Source organism: Dendrobates tinctorius, unplaced genomic scaffold, assembly GCF_039654945.1.
Source record: "Dendrobates tinctorius isolate UK_male_01 unplaced genomic scaffold, ASM3965494v1 ptg000024l, whole genome shotgun sequence".
Classification (NCBI taxonomy): Eukaryota; Metazoa; Chordata; class Amphibia; order Anura; family Dendrobatidae; genus Dendrobates; species Dendrobates tinctorius.
In genome coordinates, this window is record NW_027361692.1 from 22,643,254 (window position 1) to 22,658,970 (window position 15,717).

General features: G+C 43.3%; 1 protein-coding gene across 5 annotated transcripts in view; it reads left to right on the plus strand.

The window, feature by feature from the left end:
- The first annotated feature begins 10,343 nt into the window (after window positions 1-10,343).
- KHDRBS2 (KH RNA binding domain containing, signal transduction associated 2) overlaps window positions 10,344-15,717 on the plus strand; it is a 628,563-nt gene continuing 623,189 nt past the window's right edge. For all 5 annotated transcript variants that reach the window (XR_012231038.1, XR_012231037.1, XR_012231039.1 and 2 more), the window contains exon 1: window positions 10,344-10,651. Coding sequence is in view for 1 of the 5 variants with exons in the window: in XM_073569405.1 (XP_073425506.1) it covers window positions 10,561-10,651 (91 nt within the window). In the remaining 4 variants the exon portion in view is untranslated. The remainder of the gene's footprint in view (window positions 10,652-15,717) is intronic.

The following is a 15,717-nucleotide window of genomic DNA, read 5'->3' on the forward strand; positions in this document are numbered from 1 at the left end:
TGCTTCAAACATGCCTCAATCACACCTATCCTGAAAAAGCTCTGCCTTGATCCATCCTGTCTATCTATCAGTGGCGTATCCAGGGGGGGTAGCCGGGGCAGTTGCCCCGGGCGCAGGCAGCAGGGAGGCGCAGTCGGGCCGCCCGGCCGCCTAATGCAGCGGTCCGCAGTATGCCAGTATCTCCCCCTCCCCCCGGCGGCTGCGCTCTGCCGCTACCAGTCCTGGGAGTCGGCGGTTCTCTGTGTTTTAGCTGTCAAGCTGACAGCCGACGCAGAGAAGGAGGCCGCGCCGACTCCCAGGCAGCAATTGTACTTGGCGTCTATGCAGACGCCAGTACAATTGAAGCTCTGACCGCCGGGTCAGAGCGACGTCAGCAGCGTGATCAGGTCATGTGATCACGCTGCTGACGTCACTCCCGGCGCCCAGAGTGAACACTGGTGGTAAGTGTGCTCCTCTGTGGAGCTGAAGAACCATCGAAGATGGGGGATGAGGGATGGGGGTGTGTGTTCATGAGCGGAGATGGGGCTTAATGTGGGAATGGGGGTTAATGAGTGAAGATGGGGGTTAATGTGTGGGGGTTAATGAGTGGAGATGGGATTAATGTGGGGATGGGGGTTAATGAGTGGGGGGGTTAATGAGTGTAGATGGGGGTTAATGAGCGGAGATGGGGCTTAATGTGGGAATGGGGGTTAATGAGTGGAGATGGGGGTTAATGTGGGAATGGGGGTTAATGAGTGGAGATGGGGGTTAATGTGTGGGGGTTAATGAGTGGAGATGGGATTAATGTGGGGATGGGGGTTAATGAGTGGAGATGGGGTTTAATGAGTGGAGATGGGGGTTAATGTGTGGGGGTTAATGAGTGGAGATGGGATTAATGTGGGGATGGGGGTTAATGATTGGAGATGGGGGTTAATGAGTGGAGATGGGGTTAATGAGTGGAGATGGGATTAATGTGGGGATGGGGGTTAATGAGTGGGGGTTAATGTGTGGAGATGGGGGTTAATGAGTGGGGGTTAATGTGTGGAGATGGGGGTTAATGAGTGGGGGGTTAATGTGTGGAGATGGGGGTTAATGTGTGGGGGTTAATGAGTGGAGATGGGATTAATGTGGGGGGTTAATGAGTGGGGGATTAATGTGGGGATTGGGGTTAATGAGTGGAGATGGGGGATTAATGAGTGGAAATGGGGGTTAATGTGTGGAGGGGTTAATGAGTGGGGATGGGGGTTAATGTGTGGGGGGATTTGGGAGTAGGGACGAGGGGTTATTGAGTGGGGATGGGTGTACTTAATGTGTGTGGGGGATTGGGGATGGGGGGATTTGGAGTGGGGGGTACATAATGTGTGGGGGGATTTGGAGTGGGGGTACATAATGTGTGGGGGGATTTGGGAGTAGGGACGAGGGGTTATTGAGTGGGGATGGGGGGTACTTAATGTGTGTGGGGGATTGGGGATGGGGGGGATTTGGAGTGGGGATGGTATTTAATGTATGTGAGGAGATTTGAGGACACAAAATGAAGAGTATGTATGAGGAAACAGTATGGGGGATGGGTGCAGACAGTAAGGGGTGCGAACGGGTGAATGCATGTGGACACAGTATGGAGAGTCGGGGATATGTGTGAGCAGACAGTATAGAGAGTGAGGGGGTAAATATATGAGGAGACAGTATGAGGAAGGAGGGGAATAGTGTGAGGAGACAGTATATTGCAGATATTTGTATTTAGGGGCATTATAATGACACTTCTATCTTTAAGGGCATCGTGTGGGGATTTGCTGCAGAAGACCGGAGAAGATGGAAGTCTACAGAGATGGCTGTGGATGAGAAAACTCATCATGGGGTCTGGACAAGAAGAAGAAAAGGAGACCGACTGCAGAGACGACGTCATCTATAAGGTACCTGGATGTAAATGTTATTTGTGATACTGACTAATTCTCATGTTTTTATTTGTTAGGAACATTAAAGGGGTTGTCCAGGTTTGCGCTGAGTCTGCAGTCATTCTATGTGACTGCAGACTTCTGAATTCTCACAGTGCTCACTGAACGCTGTCAGGATTCTCTCGAGCCGGTAATTTACATACATACGGTCACATGCTGACTAGACACGTGTGGCCTCACTCAGTGAAAATGAACGGAGCAAGGCCGGGCACGTCTAGTCGGAATGTGGCCAGTATATAAATCACATACTTGTGCTGACATGACTGTATATCGACAAGGGAGAATCCTAAATGTGTGCAGTGCATTAGTTGTGAGAATTCAGAAGCTGCAATGTCAGGATTCAGCTCTGCAGGTTCCAGTACTCATCACATGGACACTTCACTCATATGCGATTTTTATAGTTATGGTCCTGTGACATCGAGCTTCTCTTCCTGCTTTCAGTTTTTTACTGAACATTGAGAGCATTAGGGAGAGCAGCTCGTGGGTACATGACTAACTGTGCAAGTCGCATATGTACTTGGGGGGGGGGGGCGCCGAACCAAATTCTTGCCCCGGGTGCCAGAAAGCCTAGATATGCCTCTGCTATCTATTGCCTCATATCACTTTTCATCTATGTGTCAAAATTACTGGAACAATATGTCTAGTTTGAATTATCCTCCCACTCCCTCTTCGACTGCTTACAATCTGGCTTCTGACTTAACCATTCCACCAAAACTGCCCTGACTAAAGTTGCCAATGACCTACTAAATCCAAGCAACACTACTCTGTCCTCCTGCTCCTGGACTTGTCCTCTGCCTTTGACACAGTGGACCATTCCCTCTTACTACAGATTCTTTCATGTCTTGGCATCACAGACTTGGCCTTATCTTGGATCTCTTCATGCCTAACAGACCGGATATTTAGTGTTTCCCACTAACACACCACATCCTCATGTCTCCCCCTATCTGTTGGTGTCCCCCCAAGGTTCAGTTCTAGGACTCTTGATTTTTTCCATCTACACCTTTGATGTGGGACAACTCATAGAGTCCCATGGCTTTTAGTGTCACCTCTTTGCTGATTATGTAGAGCAATGAACCGCGGTCAGGAGGGCGCCAAGGACAAGAGGGGAATCTGTTTGATGTCTTTATTCCACAACGCGTTTCAACAGCAGAAACGCGTTGTGGAATAAAGACAACAGATTCCACTCTTGTCCTTTGCGCCCTCCTGACTGCGGTTCATTGCTCTACAGTTACTGTCCCTCAATGAGGGTCTGCGGCTGGCGCTGCCTTGGGCTTGTCATCAACCGTCCTCCCCACTGGTGTGGCTCATGCCAGCGCTCCATTGAGACCGCTTTCATTTTATCCATTCTCTTTGCTGATGAAACAATTCATTTTATCTATTCTCTTTGCTACCTCTCTGGACCCAATATCACCTTTTAATTACCAGAATCTCACAATGTCTGTCCGCTATTTCATCTTCTTCGCTGCTAGATTTCCAAAACTTAACATGGATAAAACAGAGTTCATCATCTTTCCCCCTTCTCATTCAACCTCCCCCAAAAGACCTATCCATCAAAGTAAACGGCTGCTCACTCTTCCCAGTCACACAAACTTGCTGCCTCAGGGTAATCCTTGACTCTTATGTCTCCTTCAAACCACCTATCTAAGTTCTTTCCACTTCCTGCAGACTCCAACTCAAAAATATTTTTTCTGAACAGCACATTCCTTAATCAAGAATCTGCAAAAACAATTGTGCATGCCCTCATAATCTCCCGCCAAGACAACTGCAACCTCCTGCTTTGTGGCCTCCCCTCTTACACTCTCTGACCCCTCCAATCTATCCTAAACTCTGCTTCCTGACTAATCCACCTGTCCTCCTGCTATTTCTCAGCCTCTCCTTTCTGTCAATCCCTTCACTGGCTCCCCATTGCTCAGAGACTCCAGTTGAAAACCCTAACACTGACATACAAAGCAATCCACAACCTGTCTCCTCCATACGTCTATGACCTATTCTCCCAGTAATTATCTGCACGCAACCTCCGATCTTCACAATATCTCCTTCTCTACTCCCCTCTTATCGCCTCTTCTCACAATCGCATACAAGATTTCTCTCCTGCATCCCCCTACACTGGAAGTCTCTACCCCAACACATCACCTACTTTCACCTCACCTACTGTAGAAACCTTCAAAAGGAACCTCAAGACCTATCTCTTCCGACAAGCCTACAACCTGCATGACCAGCTCTCCCCTCACCTACTGTATCCTCACTCATCTCTTGTAGATTGTGAGCCTTTGTTGGCAGTGTCCTCTCTCCTCCTGTACCGGCCGGTGACATGTATTGTTTAAGATTATTGTACTTGTTTTTTATTATGTATACTCCTTTTCGCAATGTATACTCCTTTTCGCATGTAAAGCGCCATGGAATAAATGGCGCTATAATAATAAATAATAATACAGTAATATACATGGTGGCATGACCACCCACTTGCATCAGTAAAACCATGGAATTGTGACTCACTCACATCAATTGTGCCCACTATAGGTTATCCTGATTCTGCATAATACAGTCACATAGAGTGGGTGGGGATTTTTGTCTCAAGCCATGACAACCCATTTAAATATGACATAAATGATGGGGGTATGATTAGTTGTGTCCTTGAGCTACCAAGAGTAGGCTCCAAGGGTGTATTAGAATCTCTCAACCTACCTATTTCAGGGTGTTCTGTTGAAAAGTTAGCTTGCTTTTAGGAAGATGCAAGGTTTCAAAAGTAAGCAGGGTATCTACGATGTTATCTTTCACAATGAAGGACGTGTCTGCTCCTCGGGTGCAGGTCGTGAATAACACCCATAGAACGGGAGAAATGTATGAAGATGCCCTTAGCTCAGAGTTGGATGAAGTATTGGCCAGCTGCAAAAATATTTTTGCTGTGCTGTGCTCTAGAATAATATGGCGGACTACAACATGTTAAATGTGTATAAATACTTGTGTTGTTTTCTGCTAATCATTTATGCTGAACACATTGAGGTCTACAATCGGTTGTTTTATTAGAGTCTGCATTTTATTCCAGAAACAGCGCCACCGTTGTCCTTGGGATCGGTCTAGTATTGATATTTTTCTTGCTTTTTAGCCAATTTTACTTTATTTTGATAATGTAAATTAGATTTCTTCTGTAATTTATGCTTATTTTTATTGTATATGCATTTTTTTTATATAAAGTCTTACCGGGGGTATTTTTTCTTATTAAATTTAACAGAGGGAAAATAGAATAAAAACGTAACAGTCCCTGAGATAACCCGAACTTACAAGACTCCCAGTTATGTGTAATGGTAATGTCCTTTTAACCAGGACTAATATGCATAGAAAAAGCCCATTTTGGAATGGAGGGCATAGAGTTTGATAATCTGGATAGCCTGAAAGCATTTGACTTGTGGTGTTTAGCAATTGGCATTATCCTAACCTTCAGTCGTAGCTGATGTGTGGGTCCTTATTGTCAGACAGCTATCTCCGACTCAGCCACTTAGCGTTCCTCTCAGCACCTCGGACAGCTCCTGGCTCATCCATTTCTGTCGCTCTGTGGACGTGACGAGACAGCACAACCAATGTACTTGCATTAATGAAAGTAACATAATTTGCAGTGAAGTCTATATAAGATTGCTTATTTTCAGATCTGTGCATTAATAAAGGTTTTGATTTTAGCACCTGAGCTCAGTTCCTGCGGTGAAGTCACATGTGTGCCTTGTTCACACTACAACTAGGTTCACACTGAGTGTCTTTTACAGTGTTTGAATTTGAAGGCAATAAATGCCATTATCTTTTCTGCAGTGACTACATAGATTATTAAATTTCACATTTTTCCAGAAATAGTGTCTATATAAAACGATACATCTCAAGTTTTCTGGCCCCAGCGGAGCTCTTCTGGCTTTCATGTCTCATCCCAGATAACCCTCTCCTAATTCCGATGGATCTCAACTGGTCCTGCCGGCAGGGAAGAGCTCAGAAACCCTAAGTGTAGTGCAACTAGTAACGCAACCAAGACATTGCTAGCTTTACCTTCTGACAGTAGAAGGCAGCATAATTGATTGCAGTATACGGGCTCGTTCACACAACCGTATTTTCGGTGTGAGTGTGAGTGCTGTCTGTATAAAAACGGACATCACTCAGACGAATGTTGCTCAATGGCGCACAGCAGATATGCAATTTTTTTTGACTGTCCAGATCTATATGTGACAAAAAAAACAAAAATCAAAGCATTCACTGGTGTCCGCCATAAATCAGATGAGACTCGTCCTTTCAAGTCTGTGGGTGCACAGAAAAAATTTGATGCCACAGTATAGGATCTGATTTTCTACGGATACAATTCTGTCACATATAAAATTGGAAATGGTCTTGTAAGTGATTAATAGCTGCTCCTGTAAAGAAAAAAACAGATTGTATACGGATGACATAGCGAGAAAAAAAAACATCACCCTTTTCTGGATGAAACTCTTGATGATTTTTTATACACTCATGTCAAACTACCCTGAATGTGAAAAAAAGGAAAAAAAAAATCACTCGCTGTAGTTATTGATAGAGGGACTGTTGGCTCTATATAGCAATATTTATCTAGACAATGTCTAAAAATGCATGCCTCTAACTGGCTTTGTGTAAGCATAAGTCACAATGTGGGTACTGTGGGTGGTGGTAACAAACATGGAACTCTGAAATGTTTGGAACTATGTGAGCAAAATAGGGCTCTACATTGGCGGCCAAAACGGTTGAGACTGACCCAAATCTGCAGTTTGTTTAGACCCTTTAGTTAGATGTTTCTATGTTTACTGACATACAAAATCAAAAACAAATATAAGTATGTCATAAGTTTTTATACTTTTATGTACAAATACATCGCTAATAATGTAAATAATTGTACTTCATTTGTACTTAATCTGCGGCACGAAGCTTCTTTGACCAATCACTGTGTCTACAGTCCTCAATGGGGCCCATTTCTTGGTGCTTCTTCAAAAGAGCTTGAGCAGCAGATCTTGAAACCCCAGTTTGCTTTAAAATCTTTGGCTGGGAGAGACCTTGCATTATATCTACCTAGTGGCTTGATGCTATGCCCAGTCTTGCCAAGGTGGATGACCTGTGACATAAAACTGTATTCACCTTTGTAGCAGAGTTCAGCTGTTCCTCACCCAGTTTTAAGCCTCCTACACATCTGTTTTTGTATAATTTGTGTTTCAACCTACATAGAAAATAATGACCACTATCACCTCTTCGGTATAATTGGTCACTGGCAATAATCCCATAAAATCCCTTCTCTTTTCTTCATTCACTTTGCATTTTGCTCATTGATAAAGTCAACATCTTTCCCCACCTGCCTAAAACGTTTGCACAGTAATATACAGTGTGTCCGTAAAGTCATGGTGCACTTTTGACCAGTCACTAGAAGGCAACAAAAGACGATAGAAATGTGAAATCTGCTCCAAATAAATCTCTCCCAGCTTCGTACCTATTCAATGATGTTCAATGTGGGCTCCATTTGTTGCCCTATTTTCTAAGCAAACATATTTCTATTTTTTCTAAAGGTGCTATTGACTTGAAATTCTCAAGAGATGTCCGCAACAACTCAACCAATCCACAAAGGCTGAAATGTCCTCCCTCATTTCATTTTCTTCATCCTGGTAGAGAGAAGCAAATTTTTTATCAAGAATGCTGAAAAACAGCACCATGCCATGATGTTCCCACCTCCAAACTTCACTGTTGGTATGGTGTTTTTGGGGTGATATCCAGTGCCTTTTGACCTGCAAACATGCATCCAAAGAGTTCAATTTTGATATAATCTGACCAGTCTATATTCTCCAAGTATTTCACAAGTGTGATGCTAGTCACTACTCATGGACAGACTGTAAGGCAGAAAAGTCAGAAATTCCAGGGTCAGCACCAAGAGATCGTGTAGATAACCAAGGCAAAAGACAAAGGCATAAGTCAGGTCATGGTCCAAGGGTCAAACTACTATGAAATAGCGGATCAAATCAAAAGGACAATTCAGGAAATGGTCCAAAGGGTCGAGCAATAGAAGATCAGAACTCAGAACAATTGAATCAGGCAAATACTCACCAGGAAGTACAAACTACGTCAGGCATGGATCGGGGGCAGGCAGCTCAGTTAAATAGCTTGGACAATCTCCAGAACACAGAACACCTGGAAAAAGTTCTGCACCACCCAGTCACAGATTGGACAGCTGAGCTGTCAATCAAAACAATGACAACTCAGCATGACCCAGATTCCATAGGACAGCATAACAATCACTCACTGAGTGGAGGAATCATGACAGCAAGCTTGCTTAAATGTTGCTGACCAAACTTTAAAAGGTCTTGAACATGCTTTTTGTTCAGCAATTGAGTCTTATTTTGTGAGCATGCATACTGGTCATGGAGGTTGAGTACATTACTTATTTTCTATGAAACAATCATAGTTGCTGATTCTAGGTCTTTCTGTAACTCTCCACAGATGGTTACTGGCTCTTGGACAACTCTTCTGATAATTCTTTTCACTCCTCTGTCTCAAATCTTGTGGGGAGCAACTGGTCATCACCAGTTTATGGTGAAATGAAATTATGTTCTTTAACTTCTGGATTATGGCCCGACAGTTCTCACTGGAGCCTTCAGTAGATAAAAAAAATTCTGTAACCAATACCATGAGTATGATTTGCAACAATAAGGTTGTCATGGTCTTGAGACAGCTCACTGGTTTTACCCATCATAAGATGTTCCTTGCGAGGCATATTGGTAGTGAGACACCTTTTTATGGACCATCAGTTGAACCTGCTGATATTATTTATCACTAATTGCAGATAGATTTCAGCTGGTGTCAAGACTTTCCATGGCTTTTTGCACCTTTCTTCAGGTGTTCAATACTTATTCTGTGTGTCATTTCTCATTATTACACAAAACTTTATTTAGGGATGTCTATGGTTTGATATCTTTGACTGTGTGGATTGTATGCGTGCTACCGACATCTGTTGAGAATTTCATGTCAATAGCACCTTTAGAAATATATTTACTTAGACAATTGGTGAATGGTGACATGCTCAATACTTATTTCATCTGCTGGATATATGTATACAGTTGTGCTCAAAAGTTTTTCAGAGAATATGAATGATAACACCAAAACTTTTTCTCCACTCATGGTTAGCGGTTGGGTGAAGCCATTTATTGTCAAACTACCGTGTCTTCCATTTTTAAATCATAGTAACAACTATGGGTTGTCATTATGATTTAAAAAGAGAAAACACAGTAGATTGACAATAAATGGCTTCACCCAACCATGAGTGGAGAAAAAGTTTTGGTGTTATCATTCATAGTCTCTGGAAAAAGGCCAAAAAAGCAAAAATTCTGCCAGGGTATGTAAACTTTCCAGCACAAATGTTATAGAAAAAGAAAAGGTTGCACTCCACACTTGAGAAATGCTCAAACCTTGAACTAAAAGATTGTGTACCTTTGGAATGGAATAAAGCAAGTGCAGACAACTGTATTTTTGGTCTGAGTGCGATTGTGGATTGCAATCAGACCATTGTTATGCTATGGGACCATGCACATGTCAGATTTTTTCCTTGGACTACGTCGGTCCAGGGAAAAAAATCAACGCACACACAATTTGCACTCAATATTTGGATCACACTCGGCCATGCAAGTTAATGAGTCTGTGGAAATCATCAGACTGCACTCGTATGACATCTGAGTGTAGTCCAATTTCCACAGACGAAATGAAGATGGAGAGATTTTCTTCTCTATCTCCTCCTCTTCTGAGAAAATCGGATTGCACTATGCTGACACTCTGATCAAATGTTAATCAGAGATTGATCAGAGTGTGAGTAACATAATAGACTTTATTTTCTTGGACGAGGGAAAACATACAGTTGTCTGCACCTGCCGCAACACTGCTATATGTACAGAAATCACGCTTTAAGTCAGCTGTGAGAAAAGCACAATACAAATGTTTATTTGCTGCAGATAAACACATTATCTACTTTAACTTAATTGTATATTTGAAGTTGATTTCTAGGTAGATGAATAGATAGATAGATGGATAGATAGATAAATAGATAGATAGATATGGGATAGATAGATAGATAGATAGATGGATGGATGGATAGATATGGGATAGATAGATAGATAGATAGATAGATGGATGGATGGATAGATATGGGATAGATAGATAGATAGATAGATGGATATGGGATAGATAGAAAAATAGCTTTATAGATAGCCAAGAAGTGATGCATAAATCTGAGATATATAATTATGAGCTGGCTGCATAGTTCGCTTCCTCGTACACACTGTACTTTCACCTGCTGCCTGTGAATCTTGGGATCGCTCATTACTCCCTGTACCTGGCAGAGATGCAGAACACAAAGGTGACTTGCAGAGCCTGTAATTACAGTTAGCAGGGCCGCCAGCAGGGGGAGCGCTTATGTTCTGGCTGCCACAATGGTTCCCCTTGTGCTTCTCACTCACTCCCGAGGAGACACACAGTGAAGGCAGAGGAGAAGGGGCTGTGTCCAGGGCTGCTGTGCTCCGGAGCGCCGGCTGCACCTCTCCCCTCCTTCCTAGGACTTCTCGGTTCAGGGGACTCGCACTTCACAGTGACGGCGTTAGGTGGAAGCTGTGTGATGGAAGAGGAGCAATATCTGCCAGAGCTGATGGCAGAGAAGGACAGCCTGGACCCATCCTTTGTGCATGCAATGCGCCTCCTGGCTGAAGGTAAGAGGAGCCCTGAGTACCTGGCGTGCCCTGCCCCGCTGCCGCAGCCCTCACACACACATACCGCTGCCTGGCCACACATATCCCTGCCTGGCCACACATATATACCTACCTGACCACACATATACCTGCTGGGGCACACATATCCCTGCCTGGCACATAAATACCTGCCTGGCCACACATATACCTGCCTGGCACATAAATACCTGCCTGGCACATAAATACCTGCCTGGCCACACATATACCTGCCTGGGCACACACATATCCCTGCCTGGCACATAAATACCTGCCTCGGCACACATATACCTGCCTGGGCACATATATACCTGTCTGGCACATAAATACCTGCCTGGGCATACATATACCTGCCTGGGCACACATATACCTGCCTGGGTACATACCTACATGCCTGGCCACACACATATACCTGCCTGACCACACATATACCTTCCTGGGCACATATATACCTGCCTGGGTACACACATATCCCTGCCTGGCACATAAATACCTGCCTGGCCACACATATACCTGCCTGGCCACACACATATCCCTGCCTGGCACATAAATACCTGCCTGGCACATAAATACCTGCCTGGCCACACATATACCTGCCTGGGCACACACATATCCCTGCCTGGCACATAAATACCTGCCTGGGCACACACATATCCCTGCCTGGCACATAAATACCTGCCTCGGCACACATATACCTGCCTGGGCACATAAATACCTGCCTGGGCACACATATACCTGCCTGGGCACATATATACCTGTCTGGCACATAAATACCTGCCTGACCACACATATACCTTCCTGGGCACATATATACCTGCCTGGGCACACATATACCTGCCTGGGTACACACATATCCCTGCCTGGCACATAAATACCTGCCTGGCCACACATATACCTGCCTGGGCACACATATACCTGCCTGGGCACACAAATATCCCTGCCTAGCACATAAATACCTGCCTGGGCACATATATACCTGCCTGGGCACATATATACCTGCCTGGGCACACATGTACCTGCCTGGGCACACACATATCCCTGCCTGGCACATAAATACCAGCCTGGCCACACTTATACCTGCCTGGGCACATATATACCTGCCTGAGCACACATATACCTGCCTGAGCACATAAATACCTGCCTGACCACCACACATATACCTGCCTGGGCACACATATACCTACCTGGGTACATACCTACATGCCTGGGCACACACATATACCTGCCTGAGCACACATATATTCCTGCCGGGACATATATACCTGCCTGGCACATATATACATGCCTGGGCACACACATATACCTGCCTGAGCACACATATATTCCTGCCTGGACACATATATACCTGCCTGGGCACACATATACCTGCCTGACACATATATTCCTGCCTGGGCACACACATATACCTGCCTGGCACATACACTGCTGTGCCGCCTGATGTAGGCACAGATTGGGAGCCTTTACTTGGCACACAGCAGGTTTCAGGTTAACTCTGTCCTTGCTACATTCCTCTTTTCTTCGTACCATTCCCTCACATGTGTCTGGCTACATACAGTAACCCTATGTATGCCAGCATCTGCCTCCTGTTATTCTGGGGAAATGGCAGCAGCAGGTTTGGGAATGGTCCTCACTGTTACCCTAATTTGCCATGAATGTCAGTTTGCCTACCAATTAGCAAATATTGCCCCCAGAATGGGCAGAGCAGGCTTCTGGCACTGAAGTTGGTAAATCAGATTTCAGAATCATTTTGTCCAAGTGTTGTAATATCCACCGGTCTGAAAATTCATCCTGAAACTGCAAATAGTGAAGTTAGAGAATGGTCCTAGCTAGAAGACCATGTTGTGCTGTGTATGATTTGGGTTGGGGGAGGGGGGGCCTTTTAGTTGCACATTTTATCTACATTCACATTATATTCTATCTAACCTTGTGCTGACTTAATGTCTAATGCCTGCCTTGCCAACTTCAGATTAATGTTTGCTGCCTTGAAGGGCATGTATGCACATCTTTTATGGAAAACTGGTTGTTAACAGCTTGGACTTTAAAAATCCATAAGGTCTAACCTTACAGTGATGTTGATTGCCAAAATCGCCAAGAAAAGGAAGCATAGATGGGTTGTAATGGCCATCGGGACCCCATTACTATCCTCTATGGTACAGTTTACCAAGTTGGTACGGCCCCCCATCCGCCGTCCCTGTAATAAAGTTCTGCATCGTGTTGGATCCTAGCACCTTTGGGTTTATGGGCACCTCTCGTTGTCCTGGTTGAGGAGCTTATATGGCAGTGTTGCATAAATGCATTTAAAACCGTTGCGTTGCGTGCCACAAAGCTGTATACTGGTTTACATGTCTGGATTTAACATGATACTTTTCTCTTGAAATGTGCTTTGGATTTCTTGCAAGTTTGCAAAGTTGATAACTAGGTATGAGCTGTTTTATTATGGTTTAGTCGATGAACTATTTTTTTTCTTTATTTTTTACCTATAAAGTAAAATTACTTTACATCTTCCTTGTGTCCGTTTTTAAAATTGACATGAATCTCTTTATGAATGCAAAGGCTCGCCACCCATAACCAGCGACACATATTTATACACATACAGTATTGTATTTATAATTATACACAATGACCTTAAGGATTTACTTATAATTAATAAATATACCCAAAGTTAGTCCAAAAATACATATAATATCTGGCACTTCTAAATAATATCAAAACAAGGCGCTTTCGGATCTATATCCCATAATGGAACCGAAAAACACGAAGAGATCCAGTATTGGAACAAAAAATCATATTTTATTGAAAAACATTAAAATTCTTTTAAAATAACAAAATTATAATTAATAATAAATAATAATAATAATTAATTCTCCATGTTCTTGTATTTAGTGGTCGACTTGTGCTAGATTTCCAGCAGGGGGAGCAGGTGTTTTCCAATTCTTTCCATGTGTTTGTCATGTTAAACTGATCAGATGAACATTAGTGAATCGATGGTATATGTCATTATAGGATTTTTCTTTATTATTATGTACTGATGAAGGACACAATATTTAAAGCTCAATACAAGGTCACAGTGATCCAATTCTAACACTATGGACCTACAGAGACAATATGTTCTGTTAGCAGAACATTTGGGTGACATCCATTCATCCCGAATCTAGAGCATAAAAATGTACTGTAATATTGGCTGAGCGTGCATGATCGTTCAGTAAGGAGAGGGAAACAAGCCACTGGCAGAAGTGTCTGACAAAATTCTGCATGATAGAGATTCCACGAGTTTTTAGATAGCTGGCGGATACCACGAAAATTAGGATAATTTAGTGTGTGTGGCTAACTTTGCTAGTAAAAATAAATTACCTGCTATGAAAGAAATATTCTCAAGTTTGGAAGTTATCCACCATTCATGGGATTGGGATAACATTCCGAGTCCTGGGGTCCGACCGCTAGGACCCGATGCTTTGTAATATGAATGGATCTGAGATGGATCAGTTGCGCTGCCTCTCTATTCATTTTTAATGGGACTGCTAGAGATAGCTGAGAACAGCGCTCGGCCGGTCTTCAACACTCCCATCCGCATAAACAGAGCAGCAGCGCACATCATCAACCTCCGCTCTATAAAGACAGGGTCTTCAAAGCCCCTGTTCTTGGGTGACCCCCCCCCCAGCAATCGGAAATGTATCCCTATCCCTCGGACAGGGTATAATTTCCAAACTTTATAAGCTTCCTCCCATCATACCAATATCTCATCTTCATAAACCCTGGATAGTGTCATATATAGTGATTATAAAAGTTTACAGGCCGCTGCTAAAATTTCATTTATTTCTCATGTAAAAAAAAAAATCATACCAGAAAGAATCATTTCAGAACTTTTTGTACTTTTAATGTCATCTATAATCCGTGCGATTCTATTGAAAAATAACCTAAAACCTTTTTGGGTGGAAAAATAAAAACAAAGAGCTAAAATAATGTGATTGCATAAATATACTCATGCTTAATTTAATACTTTGTTGATATTCCCTTTCAATTTATGACAACATCCGGTCTTTTAAAGTAGGTGTATAGTAGTTGGTATGGCATATTTAGAAATTTGCCCACTCTTCCTTGCAGTAGCGCTCCAAATCTTAGATTGCGCTGGAATCTCCTGTGTACAGTGCCCTCTTCAGGTCAGACCACAGATTTGGATTCAAGTGTCTTGCTACCCTACCTCACAGTCCAGATATATGAAGATCACATGCAGTACACAACCAGTACTTGCCATAAATTGGAAATCTAAAAGCTCTTCAGTAACACTAAAGGGCTTTTAGATTTCCCAGACCATTTTCTTTTTCATACATGTTTGAGGAACTTCCAGTTCTAGGTAATGTCACTGTTGTGCCAAATTTAAGCCATTTCTTGATGACCATTTGAAAGGGAACCTGTCACGTGAGAAAACGCTATTAACCTGCAGATGTTGGGTTAATCATCAGGCTAATAGTATCCTGAATCTGCCCAGTGCTAGCATTTAGATCTCTGCTACTGGGAGGAAATTAATTTTATTACCCCCGGCAGAGTTCAGGTAACTGCAGTCACAGGAGTGGTGCCAGCACAGGTTCAGTCACCGCTCTGTGTATAGAGAGCGGCTGTAACCGCACCCCTGATTGTGACTGACAGCAGCTCAACAATAGAACTAGCTGTCAGTCAATGTCAGGGGCGTGGTTACAGCTGCTTCTCTCCCATACACACAGAGATGACTGAACCTGTACCGACTCCACCCCTATGACTGAACTTGGAATGCTCCTTGGAAGAATAAAATTAATTCCTCTTGGCGGCGGCAGTCTAAGTGCCGGCGCCGGGTAAGTTCAAAGAGCTATTAACCTGCAGATTAACCCAACATCTGCAGGTTAATAGCGTTTTTTTCACATGACAGGGTCCCTATAACAGTGTTCCATGGTATATTCAATGCCTTGTAAATTCTTTTGTACCCTTCTCCTGACTGATAACTTTCAACAATGAGATCCCTTTGCTGTGTTGTAAGCTGTTTACGGGCTATGGCCTTTTCTGTAAATTGAAACTTGCAA